This window comes from Rattus rattus, chromosome 2 (genome assembly GCF_011064425.1).
Source record: "Rattus rattus isolate New Zealand chromosome 2, Rrattus_CSIRO_v1, whole genome shotgun sequence".
NCBI classification, from domain to species: domain Eukaryota; kingdom Metazoa; phylum Chordata; class Mammalia; order Rodentia; family Muridae; genus Rattus; species Rattus rattus.
In genome coordinates this window covers 30708981-30728276 of record NC_046155.1, presented here as the reverse complement: position 1 = coordinate 30728276, position 19296 = coordinate 30708981, and the positions used below count along the sequence as shown (strand labels likewise).

The window sequence follows — 19296 nt, the reverse complement described above, 5'->3', positions numbered from 1 at the left end:
CATACACACACACACACACACACACACACACACACACACACACACACACACACACACACACACACACACACAACACACACACATACACACACACAAACACACACACACACACACACACACACACACACACACAACACATACACACACACACACATACACACACACACACACACATACACACACAAACACACACACATACACACATACACATACACAAACACACACACACAAAACGAAAAATAGACACAAAATTAGGGGAAATTTAATCATATAAAAGAAAATATACTTTTTTTTTCCTTTTTCTTTTTTTTTTTTCTGGAGCTGAGGACCGAACACAGGGCCTTGCACTTGCTAGGCAAGCGCTCTACCACTGAGCTAAATCCCCAACCCCAGGAAATATACTTTTAAAAGACCAAATCTAGGTATGTTCATTTATACACTGTGCATGTTTGTATATTGATATATATAATTTGTATTATATGTAATATAATATATATAATTTCCATCTCAGGGAAGATATTATATACAACCACCTGATTTTCTCCTCTTGGATATTATAGTTGACTGATTTTTTTAATAGATATTTAAAAAACCAATGCCCCTGGCCTAGAGAGTTCATCGGTTAAAGGGGTTTGCTGCTCTTCTAGAGGACCCAAGTTCAGTTCCCAGCATCCACATCCATCTGTATCAGGCAGCTCACAACCCCTCTAGCTCTATGTCCAGTAAATCTGAGACCTTCTCTGGAAGCCACATGCAAATACACACATGCACATTTAATCTAAAGTATTTTTTTTCTTTTTTTTCAGAGCTGGGGACTGAACCCAGGGGCTTGCGCTTGCTAGGCAAGCGCTCTACCACTGAACTAAATCCCCAACCCCTCTAAAGTATTTTTTAAAGAATGAAAGAAAACCCAAAGCATTCATCTAGACTCAAAATGTAGCTAATTCGCAAAATGCTGATACAATATTCATAAATCCTTAGTGGGTCATTAGAGCCAGTGCATCCCCTGGGATCAGAAACATGTCCTTAAACTCAGAAGTAGTCACAGCTTGTGTGATCTTTCACGTCCTAAAAAATGTATTAGAGAGCATGCAGAATATCTAAAATGCATGGATTTTTAACACATGGAAACACAGTTCTGAACATGTTAATATTTGAAAGTATGTAATATTTACAACCTGAGCCAACTAATTGTTATTTACCAATAATAATCAAGTATAGGACATTTAAAAAATAATGCAAAATTGCATTGCAGTATCCTAAACATTTCCGAGAATTGAGATTATAAACTCTCCAATGAAATATAAAGAGTCCCTGGGGTTGGGGATTTAGCTCAGTGGTAGAGCGCTTGCCTACCAAGCGCAAGGCCCTGGGTTCGGTCCTCAGCTCCGAAAAAAAAAAAAAAAAGAGTTCCTAAATTTTTGTTTTGTCAGTTTAGATAAATTTAGGTGCAAGAGTATTTCCGTTGGGAGAATTTCCAAATAACTGACTTTTGTTTTGTGGAGATGAGAGCATCATGAGAAATTTAAATTTTATTCATAGTGCGGCCTACTTTCTGCTATCTGCCTTCTATCTTATGTTTTGCCCATGTTCTTAACTAATGAGCTCTGTAACGTGTTCAGTGTGATGTGTTTACTGTATGTCTTCCAGAAAACCAATTCTGTTTGCAATGTCACTCATGTATGCCATATGTTTATGTTCAGTACCACTATAAGGAAATTAAAGGATACCTTAATTATCCTAATGTGCAATGGTTATAAAATAATCAGATTGGCTTTAAAAGTCATATGTAAAAATGTGTCCTCTTTCTTTCTAATAACATCCATAATCTGTTCCATTTTGGGAGATGGGGGTCAGAGGCACCTGCTTTCAGAAAAGATTTGTCCACGGTCAGACACACAACTTTATAACCTGTCAATGTCCATAGTTTTTACCTTAAATATTAATTTATTCTGTAGTCCTAAGATTTCCTGTACCAACAGACTATATTAGCTAATATACAAACCCAAAATATAAAGCTGTATTTTCTGCATTATATTTCAGCTTTCTCATGGTAACTCAGTGCAGGAGTTCCTGCCTAGGAATTGGTGCCACCTACAGTGGGCAGGTCTTCTCACCTCAAAGGATATAATCAAAACATTCCCCAGACACAAGCCCAGAGGCCAGGCTGTTCTAAAGAGTCCTTCACTGAGGCTTCTTTCCAGGTGATTCTAGATTATGTCAAGTTGACAATTAAAACCATCACAAACCCTCGACTTAAAAACAAAAAACAAAAAAACAATGTTCCGAGATGTCTCAACATGGGGGGGAAAAGCAAAAAACAACAACAACAAAAAATAATAATAATTGGGGAAGTCTGAAACCTGAGCTTGATCTCCAGTCAATGTGAAAGGAAAGAACTGACTCCATGACATTGTCTATTACTTCTACAAGCACACAATGGCATAGCATGAGTGTGCCCCATCATACCATGCACACACACACACACACACACACACACACACACGGGGCGGGGGGGAGAATAACTTTTTTAAAATTTCTAAAGTTTAAGAGCTTGAACTGAACAATCCAGAATGGCTGTGATGACAAACTCCTTAACCATAACAATGCTATGCCATTGTTTCTGCCATTCAGATTCCCTTTTCTCTAAATCTGTTGCTCCTATTTTTGTGGCAAAATGACTGTAGAGGAAAGATAGTCAGACAATATGACATGATAAAAAAAAATATGGTGTTAGATGTTTGGATTCCCTTGTTACCGGCTTGGTCATTTTCTTAACTCTCCTGGTCCTCAGTTTCCTCTTCTGTTAAATTAAGATAAAAATAGACCGTGTCCCTCATGAGGTTGTGATGATTAAAAGAATTAGAGTCACCATAGTACCATAATATATTATCTTTGGTCAGTGCACTTCAATGTCATTTTCTCATAATGATAATTGACACTGATTATTAAAATATGATCATAAAAAAACATCTTCACTTATCACTCCAGCTGTGTTCACAGAGGAATTAGAATAGAACAGCTTATCTTTTTTTGTCTGCCCATTGCTAGGCCGTATTTCTTCTCTCAGAGTAAAAGCCTGAAGTCTGGAGACCGTAGGCAATAGATGCTATTAAATTCCCCTGAATCACTAAAGCTTCTCATGTTCTGCTCTACCATGAGAAATGACGGGAAGCAGTTTCCAGTCTTCCCCATGCGGACCTGTGTGTACCCGAAGTAACCGCCTTATGTATCCATTTCTCTTCTAAAGTGCAAAGTCAAACTCTCAGTAAGGAATGGGTTTCGGTGCAGGGCACTGGGTGACAGCCATTCGCCCCATAACCATTTTTAAACCATCGAATTCTAAATGGGAAAATAAAACTTAGACTCATGCCAAAGGGTGTACTTGGGAATCTCTCATTCGGTTTGTGGATCCTGAAGTTCACTTCACGGAGGAGCAATATAGTAATGAGTTGGAGTAACCATCCTGCTCTGAGAGGCACATGTGTGTGGTAGAGTCCTGTACTCTTGCCAATGATATCCATGCCACTTGCTTTCCAGGCTTCCTTGGTATGCACTTCAAAGGCAGGCAGGCATGGAGGGCCATGTAAAGCAACTGGGAACAAAATAGAGTTGATTAAGTAAGAAGTGAAGTGATAAGCCTGGCACTCAGTCGCCAGAGCTTCATTTCATCACTCTTAAAGGGGAGGAGCTTAATCTGCTCCTTTAAGGGAGAGGGAAAGCCCTAGTGAGATGAAAACATTCAGTATGAGCTCCTACTGCTGACCTGACCCACGCAGCAGTGACGTGGGGTAGTTGTGGGGTTCCTGGGTAGCAGGACTCTCCTGCGTTCTCTCATACTCAACAGAAATTGGAAATTGCAACTTTACCTAACCTTGATACAGTCTTCGTCCGGCTGTATTCTCCCTTACATAAGATCCACTATGAAATTATTTATTTTGTTCCTAAAATAAAATTTGAAAAGTAATTGTGATTGGTAGTATTAATTCCTAAAGAGGAGAAAGACATTCAGGTAAATAATCAAGGTTCAGCCCGAAGGACACTAATAGAGCAGCACTCGGTACAGAACAAAGATACACTCCCTTATTTCTTTTTTCTTTCATTCCATTAAATCATTTTAGTGTAGTAACTTTACAAATGAAACCATCACACAGCTAGACTCAGGTAGCCCCTAAACAAACATATGGCTGGTTCCAACTTCAATGCGTTACTGTGAACTTTTCTATACAGTCAGAATGGCCATTCTGAAGCTATGGGTCTTCATTTTGGCTTTTTATATTTTACCGTCAATTATATTTTTCTGGTTTATCTACTAGGACAAAAAGAGAAATTCTATGGCAGAGTTGAAACTACAACACCTCACCCCAATCAAAATGACTATCAAATGTTGGAAAAGGTATCAGGACAGGGAGAGAAACCTCATTCACAGCTGGTAAGGGTGAAGCGGGCATAGCCATGATGCCAGTCAGTTTGGAGGACACTCTAAAAATTAAAAATAGGACAACCATGCAAGCCAGCCACTCCACTCTTAGGCAAATGCCTAGAGAACTCCATATCCCACCATAGCAATATCCACACACCCATGTTTAATTGCTGCTCTCTCTATTACAATAACACAAAATTTGTGCCAGCATGTCCATCAAAACATACATACATACACACACACACACACACACACACACACACAAAGTGGGATATTATTAGGATGTAAAGAAAATTGAACCATGAAATTTATAGGAGCTGGAGAGATGGCTCAGTGGTTAAGAGCGCTGACTGCTCTTCCAGAGGTCCTGAGTTCAATTCCCAGCAACCACATGGTGGCTCACAACCATCTGTAATGGGATATGATGCCCCCTTCTGGTGTGTCTGAGTACAGTTACAGTGTACTCATATAAGTAACAAGTAAATAAATCAAAAATTCAAATTAAAAAAAGACATACATTTAAAAAAGAGAGATTTACAGGAAAGTGGACAGACAGAATGTGTACTATTTAGTGAGGTCACCCACACTCAGAAAGATACAAACTCACACATGCTTACTCACATATGAATCCCAGCTTGTAGTGTGCTCATGTTCATACGTGGACCGTTCTGTGTGGTGCAGTTTACCATTTAGAAAGGAGATCAAGGAAGGACGACAGTAGGTGATGCAGAAGGACAAACTTCTGGCAAGAGGACATATGACTCATGAAAGAAGATAAGAAGCGAATTGTTATACTGGTCTCAACAAGGCTAGTTTCTAAGCAGAAAATACAGAAAGTGAAATCTAGCTGTTCTTTGACAGATGCAAATAAGAATGAGTTAATGCGTCTTGTTCCTATAAGATATCCATTCAGTTCTGCATTAATAACTGTTAACACAATTCAGACTCCATGAAGGAGAGCAAATACAATTAACTTTCATACACATCTTTTGAATTTATGGAAATTTACTATCTATGCATTGAAGTGTATTTTTCATGAAAATTATTTAAAATTAATCTTTTTGAAAATTATCTTTAATCTTTTTTACAGTTCAGTCATTAACCCCATCCCATTCCACCCTCCCACAGTTCTTTATCCCATTCTTCTAACCCCCTGTCTTCAAGTTCCCCACTACCAACAGGCCTCCCCATTCCCTGGGGCCTCAAGTATCTCAAAGGTTAGGCATGTTCTCCCTCTGAGGCCAGACCAGGCAGTTCTCTATTGTATATTTGTCGGGGGACCTTGGCCCAGCTTGTGTATGCTGCCTGGTTGGTGGCTTAGGGTCTGAGAGACCTCTGAGGTCCTGGTTAGTTGAGACTGCTGGTCTTCCTATGGGGTCGCCCTCCTTCTCAGCTTCTTCCAGCCTTTCCCTAATTCAACCACAGGGGTCCGGACTTCAGTCCATTTGTTGGCTTTAAGTATCTGCATCTGTCTATGTCAGCTGTGTTTTGGGCCTCTCAGAGGGCGGCCATGCTAGGTTCTTAATAGCTGAGTAGAACTCCATTGTGTAAATGAACCCCATTTTCTGTATCCATTATTCCATTGTGGGACATCTGGGTTGTTTCCAGCTTCTGGCTATCACAAATAAGGCTGCAATGAACTTAGTGAAGCATGTGTCCCTGTGTCATGGTGGATCATATTATTTTGAGTATATGCCCAAGAGTGTGATAGCTGGGTCTTCAGGTAGATCTATTTCCAATTTTCTGAGGAACCTCCAGATTGATTTCCAGAGTGTTTGTACCAGCTCGCAATCCCGCCAGCAATGCTGGAGTGTTCCTCTTTCTCCACATTCTTGCCAGCATGTGCTGTCCCCTGAGTTTTTGATCTTAGCCATTCTGATTGGTGTAAAAAAAAATCAAACAACCCAATCAAAAATTGGGTCATAGAACTAAACAGAGAATTCACAACACAGGAATCTTGAATGACTGAGAAGCACTTTAAGAACTGTTCAAAGCTCTTAGTCATCATGGAAGTGCAAATTAAAATTAGTATCTTAAAATAACTTTTCCCTCCCAAACTTAGATGTGATCCTAGAAATATCACTCTAAATATGTAAGGCCCTGGATGCATTTCTCCATGGCTGAAAATAGTTCATCTCAAAGTTAGCATTTATATAGTATATACTTTTTTTGTTTCCTACATCATAAATTTACTTCTTTTTCCAAGCTCATGTATGGACATAACACATTCAACAAAAATTCATTTACACCCCGCTCCTATAAAACAAACCAAACAGTAGTCTATCTGGACGGTAGCAATATCAGACATGATTCTAGCCTTCAAACAATGTCTGCTTCCTAAGAGGATAAGAGTAACTAGTTTGTGGCCAGCCTGGGCTAAATGAAACCTTTTCTCAAAACAATGAAAAGGCTAACTGTGTAAACTGCAGCATGGCTTTACTTCTGTTCATTGCACAGGGACTGACAGATTACTTGGGTGGGCATTCCTCCCGGAAACAAGCATCACTCCCCTTCTGACTCAGTTCACTTTATCCCCAAAGGTAATTCTCGTCCGTGAAAGTTTTATTTGAACATGTTTAGAAGACGATCCTATCCATAAAGAGGAAAATGGTCCCTCCGTGTGTGTTGGTAAAGAGGAAAATTGCCATAACCTTTAGTTAAAATGAAAATAGTTTTTATGATAAGGTTATTTCAATATGAGAAATAGGTTTAATCTTACTTTCTGGAAGAGAATAAAAGCCACGATGCTGTGTGAATTTGGGTGGATTTATCAACCATATACAAGTTTTACACATATGTTTAATGTATTGTCAATTAATAATAATCTCCTTCACATTAGCACCCCCCCCCATAGTCAATAACACACAGCTTATTGGCCTGAAGACAGTGTGGAGTCAGGAACCTTTATGAGCCAACTGACTGTTCTTTTTAAAATTTATGCTGGCATAGAGGTTTCACAAAGACAGTTTCTTTCAAGTATAGCCTGTAATTTTGCAGTATTCATACACCATCCCTCCCTCTGTCAAGGATCCCCCTTCCTTCTTCCCCATGCTTTCTCCCTCTATCTCTCTTCTATTTTCACAACACACACTCACACACACACATTCACACACTCACATGCACATACATCCACACTCACCGCTCACACACGCACCCTCACATGCACACTATAATGCACACTCACACATACATGCACACACTCACACATACCTGCCCACACTCACACACATGTGATTTTATGTTTCAATAAAGAGTTCTAATGCCTGTGATAACGAGAACACACACTATTCGTCTGTGTCTTTTTATTTCACGTAACATGATCGTCAGTTGCACTGACTTTACATGTTTTTCGTTCTTCTTCATGACTGAGTAGTTCCGTTGGATATAAGCACAGATTTCCTTTATCTGTTCACCTGTTGACAGATACCTAAGGCCGATTCCATAACTTGGTCACTGTAAGCAGTACTGCAGTAATGGATACATAGGTATCTCTGTTCCATCTTGACTTAGCGTCCATAGGGTGTAGGCACGGAAATGGCACCGCTGTGTTATTTGAAAGTTTTTTCTTTTGTTTTCTGTAGAATCTCACTATTTCCATGGAAGCTGTGTTCCTACCAACAGTATGTAAGATTCCCTTTCCTGCACATTCTCACTGGAATTTGTCATTCTGAAGAGTTTTTACCTATGCCTGTCTAGTGAAATGTTTCCGTTTAACAGCATTAGACTTTGGGAGCTTACATTAGGGACTTTGATCTATCTTTAATTGAATTAGTAAGTGGAAAGATTTAGTGACTTGACCTCATTCCCCACCAGATGACTATCCAGTGTTTCCAGCACCATTTGTTGCTGAGGCTACCTTTTCTTCAGAGTATGTTTCTGGCTGGAGTTGTGGTATTTTACTGATGGGAGCCCTATTCTATTCCACTAACATGGTGTCTATTTTAATGCTAACACCATGCTGGGTTTTCTTCTATTGCTCTGTAGTTTGTCTTAAGTCAGGGGCGGTGATGCCCCCAGTGTTATTTTTTGCTGACGATTGTTTTGGCTATCCATGGTGAATATTAGGGTTGTCTTTTCTACTTCTGAGAAGAATACCATTTGAGTTTTGATTGCAATTGCATTGAATCTGTAAATCACTGTTAGAAATGTGACCATTTTCACTGTGCTGGTTGACAAACATTAGGGGTCTTTCCATGTACTGTCAACCTCTGTTTTTTCTAGTTTCATTTCTTTTCAGTTGGAATAGAATTACATCACCTTCCCTCTTCCCTTTCCTCCCTCCAGCACTTCCTGAGTACCTTCCCTCGAGCCCCACCCCTTCCCGCTCACAGTCAAATTGATAGCCTCTTTCTCTTTCATTATTGTTATGTACATACATATCTATGTATGTATATGTGTGCACAAATATATAAACACAATCTGCTATGCCATTTTGTCGTGTGTGTGTGTGTGTGTGTGTGTGTGTGTGTGTGTGTGTGTGTGTGTTTATGGCTTCAGAGCTGAGTTCTGTAGTGTCTAACCAATAATGTCACTCATCCCTGGGACTCGCCTACAGCTCTTTGTCTAGGGGTAGATCCTCATGGAATCCACTTTCTCCCTTCTGTGTGAGCATGTCCGGGATATTGCCATTGTGACTGCCCCATTTACTCAGCTGTTTCTGGGAGATACTGTTTAACGACTGCCCTGCTGTTATTTTTGGCTCTTACAGTCTTTATGCCCTCTTCTCTGCAGTGTTTCCTAAGCATGAACTGTAGTGTAGATCTGTCTATTGGGGTTGGGCTAGCCAATCCATTCACTCTTCCTCCGCTAAGTCGATTCTTGTCTATCATTTCGAAGCCACCATGGATGGGATTACTTGTCTAGTGTCTTTCTCTCCATGCTTTTTGTTACATAGGAAGGCTACTGATTTTTGTGTGCTGATTCTGTATTCTGCCTCTTGGCTTAACGAATTCATCAGTTAAGTTCTACCAGAGTCCTTTAGGGTCTCATGTACAGGATTGTATTATCTGCAATAAGGGCCATTTGGCCTCTCTCTCTCTCTCTCTCTCTCTCTCTCTCTCTCTCTCTCTCTCTCTAATTCTTTTGATTTCATCTAATTTTCTTATTAGATGTGATTACTGTGGTATCAGCAAGTTTGGAAGAGTCACATTGCATTGATTTTTTTTTCACGTTTCTTGTATTGCTGTATTGGGACATGTCCACCAGGATTTGTATCATTGCTTGGATTTTTGGGTTTTTTTTTTTTTTAATCACCTCTATTATCTCCGTGGAGATATTTGCAGTGCTATAGTAGGACTTGGTTTGTAATAAGATCGGGTTTCCATTTGTCTGCTAGACTGCTAACTCAGCAGCATACACAGTGTGCTCTGGGAGTCAGGCTTGGTTCTCAGTGTGACTCCAAGAATAAAATGCTGTCTGTAGAAGCAACCACAATCTATGGCTAGGCCTAATAATAAATTGCTTTTAAAACCACATCTCCAAATCCAGTCGTTTTGAGGTGGTGAATGAACAAGATGGGTCTGGTATGATCAGTGTTATTAATGGTAAAATGGGGATAAAATAATTAATGTTGAGACGGAAATCAGTCTTAGTGTGATGGAGAAAACACAGAAGAGAGGGCGGTGGGGGAATTAATAAAGACAGCAAGAGGCATTAAGGTACTTCAGGCTGAAGGAGAAGAGATAGGCAGAAGTAGAGAAATGTAATTAGACACCCTAAAACAGAAGCAGGGGGACCCCAAACGCCAGCCAGGAAAGGTCTGTTAAAAAGTAAGCTACAGGAAGAAGAGGACAGAGCTAAATTGGCCTTCGCTGTGAAGAAAGAGTGCACAGGAGGGCACAGCCTGTTTGAGGGCCTTCGCTGTGAAGGCAGATGGGAGGGCAGAGCCTGTTTGAAGTTTCCTGCCTTGGCATGCTTGAGTGCAGCCTCTGCCTTGGTAGTTTCTGAGGGGGGAAATCACATAGCGAATGCCTTGGAGCCAGTATGCCACAGGGCAGAGCATCTGGACAAAGCCCGTGTCCACATGGTTGGCTCCAGATGTCCCTCAGACATGACTTCCACCTACTTGAGCTCTGTGGTAGTCTAATGAAGTTTTTACTCCTTATCTAGCGGTATTCCTCTGGTCAGGCAGCCCAGTACAGATTGGGGGACCAGGTTCCCTAAGTCAGGAGGAGTTTGAGAGGACCTTTTCCTCGGGGGGGGGGCGGGGGGGCGGCGGCGCACACTAAGTTGCTGACTCAGCAGCAGTTTCCAAAATGGATTCTTGCTGATCTTGTTGACTCTTGGAAGAGAGGATTTTCCTACACCTCCTATCTCTGATCTATGGATGTGATTGCCATGGACTGATTTCATCCTCACTTTCTTCTTTCACCTCCTCTTCTTCTTCCTCCTCCTCTTTCTCTTCTTCCTCTCCTCACGCCCCTCCTCCTCCTCTTCCTTTTTCCTTTCTCCCCTCTTTCGCCTTCTTCTTTCCTCTAGTTTTCTTTTCCACACACCCCTCTCCCATTCTCTTCAAAATGTCTGTTGCTAAAAGAACAGTACAGACTTTCCAAGACTCTTACCTTAAGCAAACGATCCTGGCCTCTGTCCTGTGACTGGGTTTTCTCTCACTGGATGAGCAGCCAGTTGGAGTTAATTCTTCTGGAAGAGGCTCTGGACTCTGTCTCCTGCTAACCTCTAGAAAGTTTCCTCTTTCCCTCAAAACTGTTGTTTCTTCACCGCCACTCACCAAAAGGTGAGTACCTTTTACGGTACTGGTACCTGCCATCAGCGATGGCCAGTGTATTTATTTCCAGGGGGGTTAAACAGTCCCTTGTGCATAAATGTGTCTGCCACTTAGACAGGTTTGTTCCTAGCCTTTAACTTCTACCAGCGGCCTTGAAAGAAGTTAAAGCACTGACAGCCACTGTATGGTCTTCAACTTTAATGCACAGTGCATATCAGGTGTTTAACATGACTGTTTTTCATAGATTAAGCCAATACCGGTTAATACTGGTTGAATTGACTCCGTTACACTTGAAGTTCATTTATATCTCTACACAAAATCATGCAAATACTTAATGAAACATGAAAGCAGCAGAAAGAAAACTTCCTATTTTTTTTTAAGTGTCAGAAAGAGTAAAATTGAGGTGAAGTACTACATTTAAAAATGTGATTGGGGTCAGATCTGTTGTCTGATGAACGAAGGCCTATTTAATTACAAGCTTTCTACTATATAATGATTAGAACCTCAAGGGCAGTGCATAGGCCTTGCGACTAGAATGCAAATCTTCTCCAGAGCTACCTGGCCACATGCAAGAACGACAGTTCAATTTTGCAACAAGAGATTCTCTCTTTTCCATTTCAACTCATTGTCAACCTTCAAGAAGAGCAAGGGAAAGCAACTGAACTGTCCATATTGGATACTCAGTTCCACATAGGTGAGGGCTTAGTGTGTTTAGTAATGAGTGGAACAGAGTTAGGGACAGTGAGGTGTTTGGCTTAAAATCGGGCAGAGGAGCTGCTAATGCTGATGACCTTTAATTCTTTAATTCATAAAGTTACACACGGACATCAAAGTCTTTGCTGGGGGAAAGAAAATTTGATTATTTGATGAAGAAAAATGAGCCACTCAAAATGCCACAAGTTTTTTATTGAATATTATATAATATTTATACTTAAAGAACGATAGTTTATATGTTGCACATTTTGCTAAATATCATTACCTAAAATTTACATTGACACAGAGGAAAGTAGCTGGGACATAAGGATATTGACGTTTAAGTTGGATATAACTTTCTAAGGACACCCCACATTTGAATACATTTAGATGAAAAAAGACAGTTTATGATGATCACTACTTGGGTTAATAGAATTAGCGATTCTAATTAGGAAATGTTGAGGAATATAACACGAACTTGTAGAATAAATGTTTTCTGGGCACTTCCGTCATGCTGTGCAGTAAATATGCCCCGCCCAGCAGGTGTGAGGATCTGGTGGCTTGTCAGGTCCAGAGTGACCCAAATCATTGCCATAAAGTTCTTTTCATTCTCAGTGAAAGTAAAACTCCGTGAAATTCAGACACATTTTGCCAGTGTTTATTATTTCATCCTTACCAATTTAAGTGTAAATTGCAATACAAAAAACAAACAACAAAAACAAAACCACCACCCACACATTTACAGATATCCATTTTAGTTAGCATGTGCAAATATGTGAGAAATTCTGGCACAAGTAACAAGTTTTATGTCGCACGTTTGAAATGCTGAGGGAGTGTTCCCATGTCTTGTCTGATTCAGAAGATCTGCAAATCTGGCTTTATTACTCTTTCATAGTGCAGAAAGAGGCTATAGGAGGTCAGGTGAAATTGCATGAGAGAATGTGCTTTACATAATCATATAATATTAAAAACGTTGATGGGGTGGATCTGGGAGGAGTTGAGGGGCAGAGAGGGAAGCCAATGAGATCACAGTATCTTGTGGGAAATGTTCTTCAAAGAATGAATAGAATTATTACATTAAAATAAGTAAAAATGTATTAAAGTAGTAGCAAAGAACTACTAATTGGACTAGGTCATTTATAAGGAATTTTATAACAATTATATATTCAAGTTAAATTGACTCATAATCCCCTCTTTGGAGATTATAAGCTTTTGAATCCATGTGGATTTTTAAACCTGTGTCAAGGCTTCACAAAATTTGAGTAAAAAGAAATACGTTTTTAGCAAATGAGGGTAGCATCTGAATATATATTGAAGATAAAAAGATAGGCACAGGGCTGGAGAGATGGCTCAGTGGTTAAGAGCACTGACTGCTCTTCCAGAGGTCCTGAGTTCAAATCCCAGCAACCACATGGTGGCTCACAACCATCTGTAATGAGATCTGATGCCCTCTTCTGGTGTGTCTGAAGACAGCTACTCGTATACATTAAATAAATCTTTAAGAAAACAAGATAGGCAGAGAAGGAAATGTCTATCTGACACACGGTTCTTTAACATACAAGCTAAATGTGTAGGCGTATCATGATAAAAGAACTAGAAGTCATAGATAGGTAATTTTCTGATTTTTCCTCCTCTTAAAATTCTTAAACAGCTTTACTGAGGTACAATGTGCACACCTCAACATTTTCTACTGTGCACGCACAATTCAAGGGACATTTGTATTTTTTTCTTTTTTTTTTTTTTTTTTATTAACTTGAGTATTTCTTATATACATTTCGAGTGTTATTCCCTTTCCCGGTTTCCGGGCAAACATCCCCCTCCCCCCTCCCCTTCCTTATGGGTGTTCCCCTCCCCACCCTCCCCCCATTGCTGCCCTCCCCCCAACAATCACGTTCACTAGGGGTTCAGTCTTAGCAGGACCCAGGGCTTCCCCCTTCCACTGGTGCTCTTACTAGGATATTCATTGCTACCTATGAGGTCAGAGTCAGGGTCAGTCCATGTATAGTCTTTAGGTAGTGGCTTAGTCCTGGAGCTCTGGTTGCTTGGCATTGTTGTTCATATGGGGTCTCGGCCCCTTCAAGCTCTTCAGTCCTTTCTCTGATTCCTTCAACGGGGTTCCCGTTCTCAGTTCAGTGGTTTGCTGCTGGCACTGGCCTATGCATTTGCTGTATTCTGGCTGTGTCTCTCAGGAGAGAAAAAGAGCCCCATTGCCTCTCTCTCCATCCCAGCTCCAGTCAGCCATGCATCTGCTCTCTCTATCTGAGGTCTCATCCTTCCTGGCCCAGTTTCTTACACTACAACTTTGAATTACACCCAATGTCTTTGCATAAAACCATCCTACATAAATCTATATAAATCCTATAGGATCCTGTCATGCCTCTCTTCCCTCTCGAATTTGGGGTAATGTTTCTAATTTCTCTGCACACTGCTGTGGCTGGATTCCTATCTCACCTGCAGCATGAGGTTTCCATTGTTTCTTCCATTGTACTCTATGGGCCGTGTCTGACTGGAAAGTGTTTAGCGGGAATTAACAGGGAAGTGACGGTAAAAAAAATCTGGTGCTTATACATTTACAGTGTAGTGGTTTGTTTGTGGGTGTTCCTAGTTGTTGATGGTTTTATTGAGGCCTTCAGATCACTTCACAGCATCTGCTCTAAGGCCTAACTGTAAGTGGAGTAAAACACTGTGGCAGTTTGGCACAGGGAATCTGCTGGCTTAGGATGTGTTTCTCTCAGTGTGGGTATCTTGGATTTGCTTGTCTCTCTATTATAGAAAAATGGTTTATTACTATGAGGTCATTAAATCATCCCAATTTCTAAATATGATTCGCTTAAATCACACAATTGCAAGAATGTTCCTAGTTCTTTATAAAGCCATTTCTTCCCTGATTTTAAAAAAAAGCCAATTTTTCCAAACAAAACAAAAAAAACAACTACTGTGTTCAATGTAATACGAAGTCACTTGCTTAAAACGTTGTGCTATTTTCTTAGAGAAAAAAGTTTGCCATTTCTGTTTTGGATTCGTTATAATTAAGATGCCTCTGCCTACATGGCCCTGTTTTAATGTTCCTGGAAAAGATTCAGGAGCTTTTTATGTGTGTTTGAGACAACATGCACAATGTATGCTGTGGCCACCCCTTCCAACGGCCTGTTCCAGTTTCCTTAGGTCACACTGCTATTAGTTACTTCAGATAGCTGCCCCCTTTCTCTGTCTGAAGCCATTCATTGCTTCAGTTTGTATGAAGTAAAGTAGGTATTCGTACTTCCTTCTGGACGTCTTTAGAGAGTAAAGTCCTCATGTTTAAGCATCAATGGTTTTAAAAGTTGCTTCTCAATATTTTTATTGTTGACTTTTCTGTCTTAGCAGCACTGAGGTGGACTGTGACAAGAATAGGAACAGACACAAGTGACATTGGCTTGCGGCATTGTCAGGGAAAAAAACCCAGACACTCGGCTCTGTGATGTCGCCTCTCGGGGTTCTGACGGACTTGTGTAGAACTAAATTACTGGCTTTTGTCCAGAAAAGAACTCAAGGACTATGAAGTTATGAAGTACAGTTGGCCTTTAGAAAGATATTTCAATCTGTATGTTAGTGTGAAGGTTAAGAGAATGGCGCTCGGAGAAGAAACAAACTGTACTCAAGTGTGAGGAAGTATTAACCAAAAATATCCATAGTGGAAAAATTATTGTGAGCATGTTGATCTTCAGCTTGTCCTTTCAATAAAAAATGTCTTAGATATATGTGTAGGTGGGCATGTGCTCATTTGCATATATCCTATGGCATCATAAACTATACACTGCCTTAGGACTAATGCTGTCCACTCATATATTCCAAGCATTACCCTAACATCAGTTTTACAGCTGTGTTACATGGCATTGCGTTATTTTCTTTCCCCGAGCTCCTATCGGTAGACATTCAGAGGATTTCCGGTTTTTCTAATAGAGATGATGCTGACTGAAAGACCCGTGAGGGGTCTTGGGAAAGTCATGGGTTTGCCAGAAGGGGTTCTGTGAACACATTAGTTGGGTGTTGTTCAGGGAACTAGCCTAAGCAGGAGACTCTCTGTGTTGTGTTAGCCCCCAGTGGTAGTTCTTAGGCACTCCCACTTCCGAGGTCAAGAATTTGGAATTAGGGCTGGACGATGGCTCAGCAGTTGAGGAGCATCAGCTGCTCCTTCAGAGGACCTGAGTCTGATTCCCACCACCCACATTAGTTGTGGGGTGGAGCTTACCACCACCTGTGACTTCACCTCCAAAGATCAAGCACCTCTGTCCTTTGCATGGCTTCTGTGGGTACCCACACTCACATGCACAGACACAAACATGCACGCTTAATTAAAAATAACGCGCCTTTAAAGAAAAGATGCTGGGACTCAACTTACTTCCCATGAAGTCAGCCTCCTCTCCATGCTCATTAACCACTTGCTACCCACTTTGGCTTCTTGAGTGACTCAAGCAACCCACTGTGTCCCAAGCCCACTGAGGACACCATAAATAACTAGGGTAATAACCCAGGCTTTTTCTTTCCTCTTCTTCTTCATTCATTTGCTTATTTTTAGTTTGTATGTATGCATGTATATATGTGGAAGGGTCTGTATGCCATGGCACATGTATATAAATCAAAGGATAATTTTCAGGGTTCTCCCCTCCTGCCACGTGGTTTCCAAGGACTGAACTCGAGCTGTCCATATGGACAGAAAGCACCTTCACCTCATGAGCTATTTCACTATCCCAAGTAACAAGGCTTTGATTAGTCCCTGTTGATAGTGACATCGCCCATTTATAGCTATGAAGATACACACCAATAAATACAGGGTTCAATTTTTCACCTAGAGTCAGAGTTAGCATTTCCCATTCAACTCGGATTTGTAAACATTGATCCTTCTACCTTCATTTAGTTTTATATCCAGGTGAGGAAAATCTGGGTGCACTTACCATGCCTTGGCCCCAAATGGCCTGAATATGAACCCAGTTCTGCCAGTTCATAGTTCAGTGAACTTAGATAACACTTGCACGTGCATAGTTTCAGCTCTGGTTTTACCAGTTTACCTGATTAGTTATGTTAAATCCACGTACGCCAAGTTTACTTCTGTGAAAGGGCAAAATATTTTTAAAGCAACATTTGATTATCCCTACTTGATATAAACTGCCACACAGGACAGGAAGAGGAGTTTGCAGAGAGGAAACTGGGAAGAGGGCAACATTTGAAATGTAAATAAATAAAATAACCAATTAAAAAAACTCCAAGTCATTGACACAACGTCCTTTAGCATCACAGTAATTCTACAGCAACTGCTGCTATTGTCTTTGGCAAGAATTAGGGTTTGCAGCAGTTAAGCAACTAGGCCAAGGGTCAAGAGACTGAGACAGGTGAGAATTACAACTGAGACCTGTGGCTCTCAGTGCTGATCTCTTTTCCTACCCTGTACAGAAATGAAAAGCCCGAGTTACCAATAAAGAATACAATGTTTAAGTTGGATATCTGGGGTGCACAGAAATCTCTTTGTTATCTGGATAAGACAACATTTTCTCTCTTCTTGGAAAGTTTAGAATTTTATTCTTCTCACAACAGCTCATGCATCATTCCATCTTTTTGGTCTGTCCAGATTCCTTGTAGAAGTGAGGTTCCACATTTGTATGTTATTACGAACGACAGTTGGATTCATTTGAACTATACCAATAACTCACTAAACCTTCACTCACTAAATACAATACACTATACAATAACTCACTAAACTATGCTTCAGCCAAGACTCGCCATGTTATTTCTCAGAAGCTTTGTTAGGGCCTGAATAATTGCTGGTGAATGTTGCTGTGAGGTTCCAGTGCTTGATTGAAAACACTCAGTGAGAGCTCCCATGACTACTGTTAACTGACCACCTCCATCTTGGCCCTTCCTCACCCTGCTAGTCTCCTTGTTGATCTCTGTAAGCCTGAACACACACCTGTAGCCCACCTAAGAGAAGGTATAGGCACAGGAAGCCATATGGGCTGTATGACAGGCAAGCTCACTGTATTTGATCTTCAGTGCACGCAACCAAGGGTCAAGATTTAAAATGAAAGGAGATTAGTGCCACGGAGTTTGATGAAGGAAAGGAAAAAGTGGTTTTCAAAAACCTGTGGGGAAAATGTTGTTGTATATATTTTAACTGGAGGCAAGGAAAAGATTGCAAAAGGAAATGGATAATAGCAGGTATGACATAGGCCTCCCCAGTTCCAGCAGGGAACAGGGTTAATCGCTAAACTTAACTCTAGAAATGTTTGTGGAAGAGGAGTGTGAAGAGGATAAAGTCCCAGGTGATCCTATGATCACATTTGGCCACCAGCATATGAAATAGAATTGAAAGGAAAAACTTAGTACTGTACTCAGACTTATTATATGAAGTAAAATGGAACATGAAGTATATACCTTTTTTTCCAATTCCTGTGGGCACAAAATTAATTTGGATGTAGTTAGTTGAAACTCATAGGATCCAGCACAGTGAGGTTTGAGGCTGCTTGTACATTGTGGCTTGTAAACTCTGCCCTTCTAACAGGATATCCTCCGTGCGAATTGGGCAGTAGTTGGGAGTCATTTGAGTCCTCTGTGAACCTGTTAATTTTCAGACAGTGATGCAGTCTGGCCTATTAAGCCCAAAGGCTTTCACTCATGTGTCCTTTCTGCCTGTCTTTAAGGTCCAGTTGAAGAGTGAAGAATCTAAAACATTTGCGATGAAGATCCTCAAGAAACGACACATTGTGGACACGAGACAGCAGGAGCACATCCGCTCAGAGAAGCAGATCATGCAGGGGGCTCATTCCGATTTCATCGTGAGGTAAAGGCACACCCCTCACAATTAGTGTGCCAGCTCCAAGGGGCAAATCAACTCTAGCTCTCTCTCTAACGGTGTTCACCCTTCATGTATGTATTTCATGTTCATTCACTCACTCACACACACAGAGAGAGAAACTTTGAGAAAATTGTTCAGTTTTTCTAAGAATAAAAGGCTTGATTGTATATTTTAAAAGAATTATATTCTCATGTTCTTGAAAAAGGATATTTTTCACGAAATAGATATCGACTTTTAACATTCCATTCCTGTCATAGCTCTCTAAGACTTGAGAACACACGAAACAATACCAAAATCAGACTAGTTAGTGTTATTTTTTTTGAAGAATTTATATCGGTGTATATGTGGAGGATATGTGTTTTTATGTTCAAGTGTACACACAATGTGTGTGGAAGCCAGAGACTGATGCCTGTGTCTTCTCAGCCACTGTGCACGTTACTTTTTGTGATGTGGTCTTTCACTAAACCAGGGGCTCAATGACTTCCTGGGCCAGCTGTGCAGTGAACTGCAGGGTTCTGCAACCACTGAGCACTGGGCTTATACATGGTTTCTTTTTTCTTTTCTTTTTAATGAAATGGCAGCTAATCCGTCCACTCCAGTATTTTCATAGCACTAATAAGATCATAA

At 40.6% G+C, this 19296-nt stretch overlaps 1 protein-coding gene across 1 annotated transcript in view; it reads left to right on the top strand.

Moving 5' to 3' along the window:
* Positions 1-19296, top strand: part of LOC116891084 (cGMP-dependent protein kinase 1) — a 108484-nt gene that overhangs the window by 65141 nt on the left and 24047 nt on the right. Inside the window, exon 3 of the mRNA XM_032891798.1 lies at positions 18515-18654. Within this exon, the coding sequence (XP_032747689.1) occupies positions 18515-18654 (140 nt within the window). The remainder of the gene's footprint in view (positions 1-18514; positions 18655-19296) is intronic.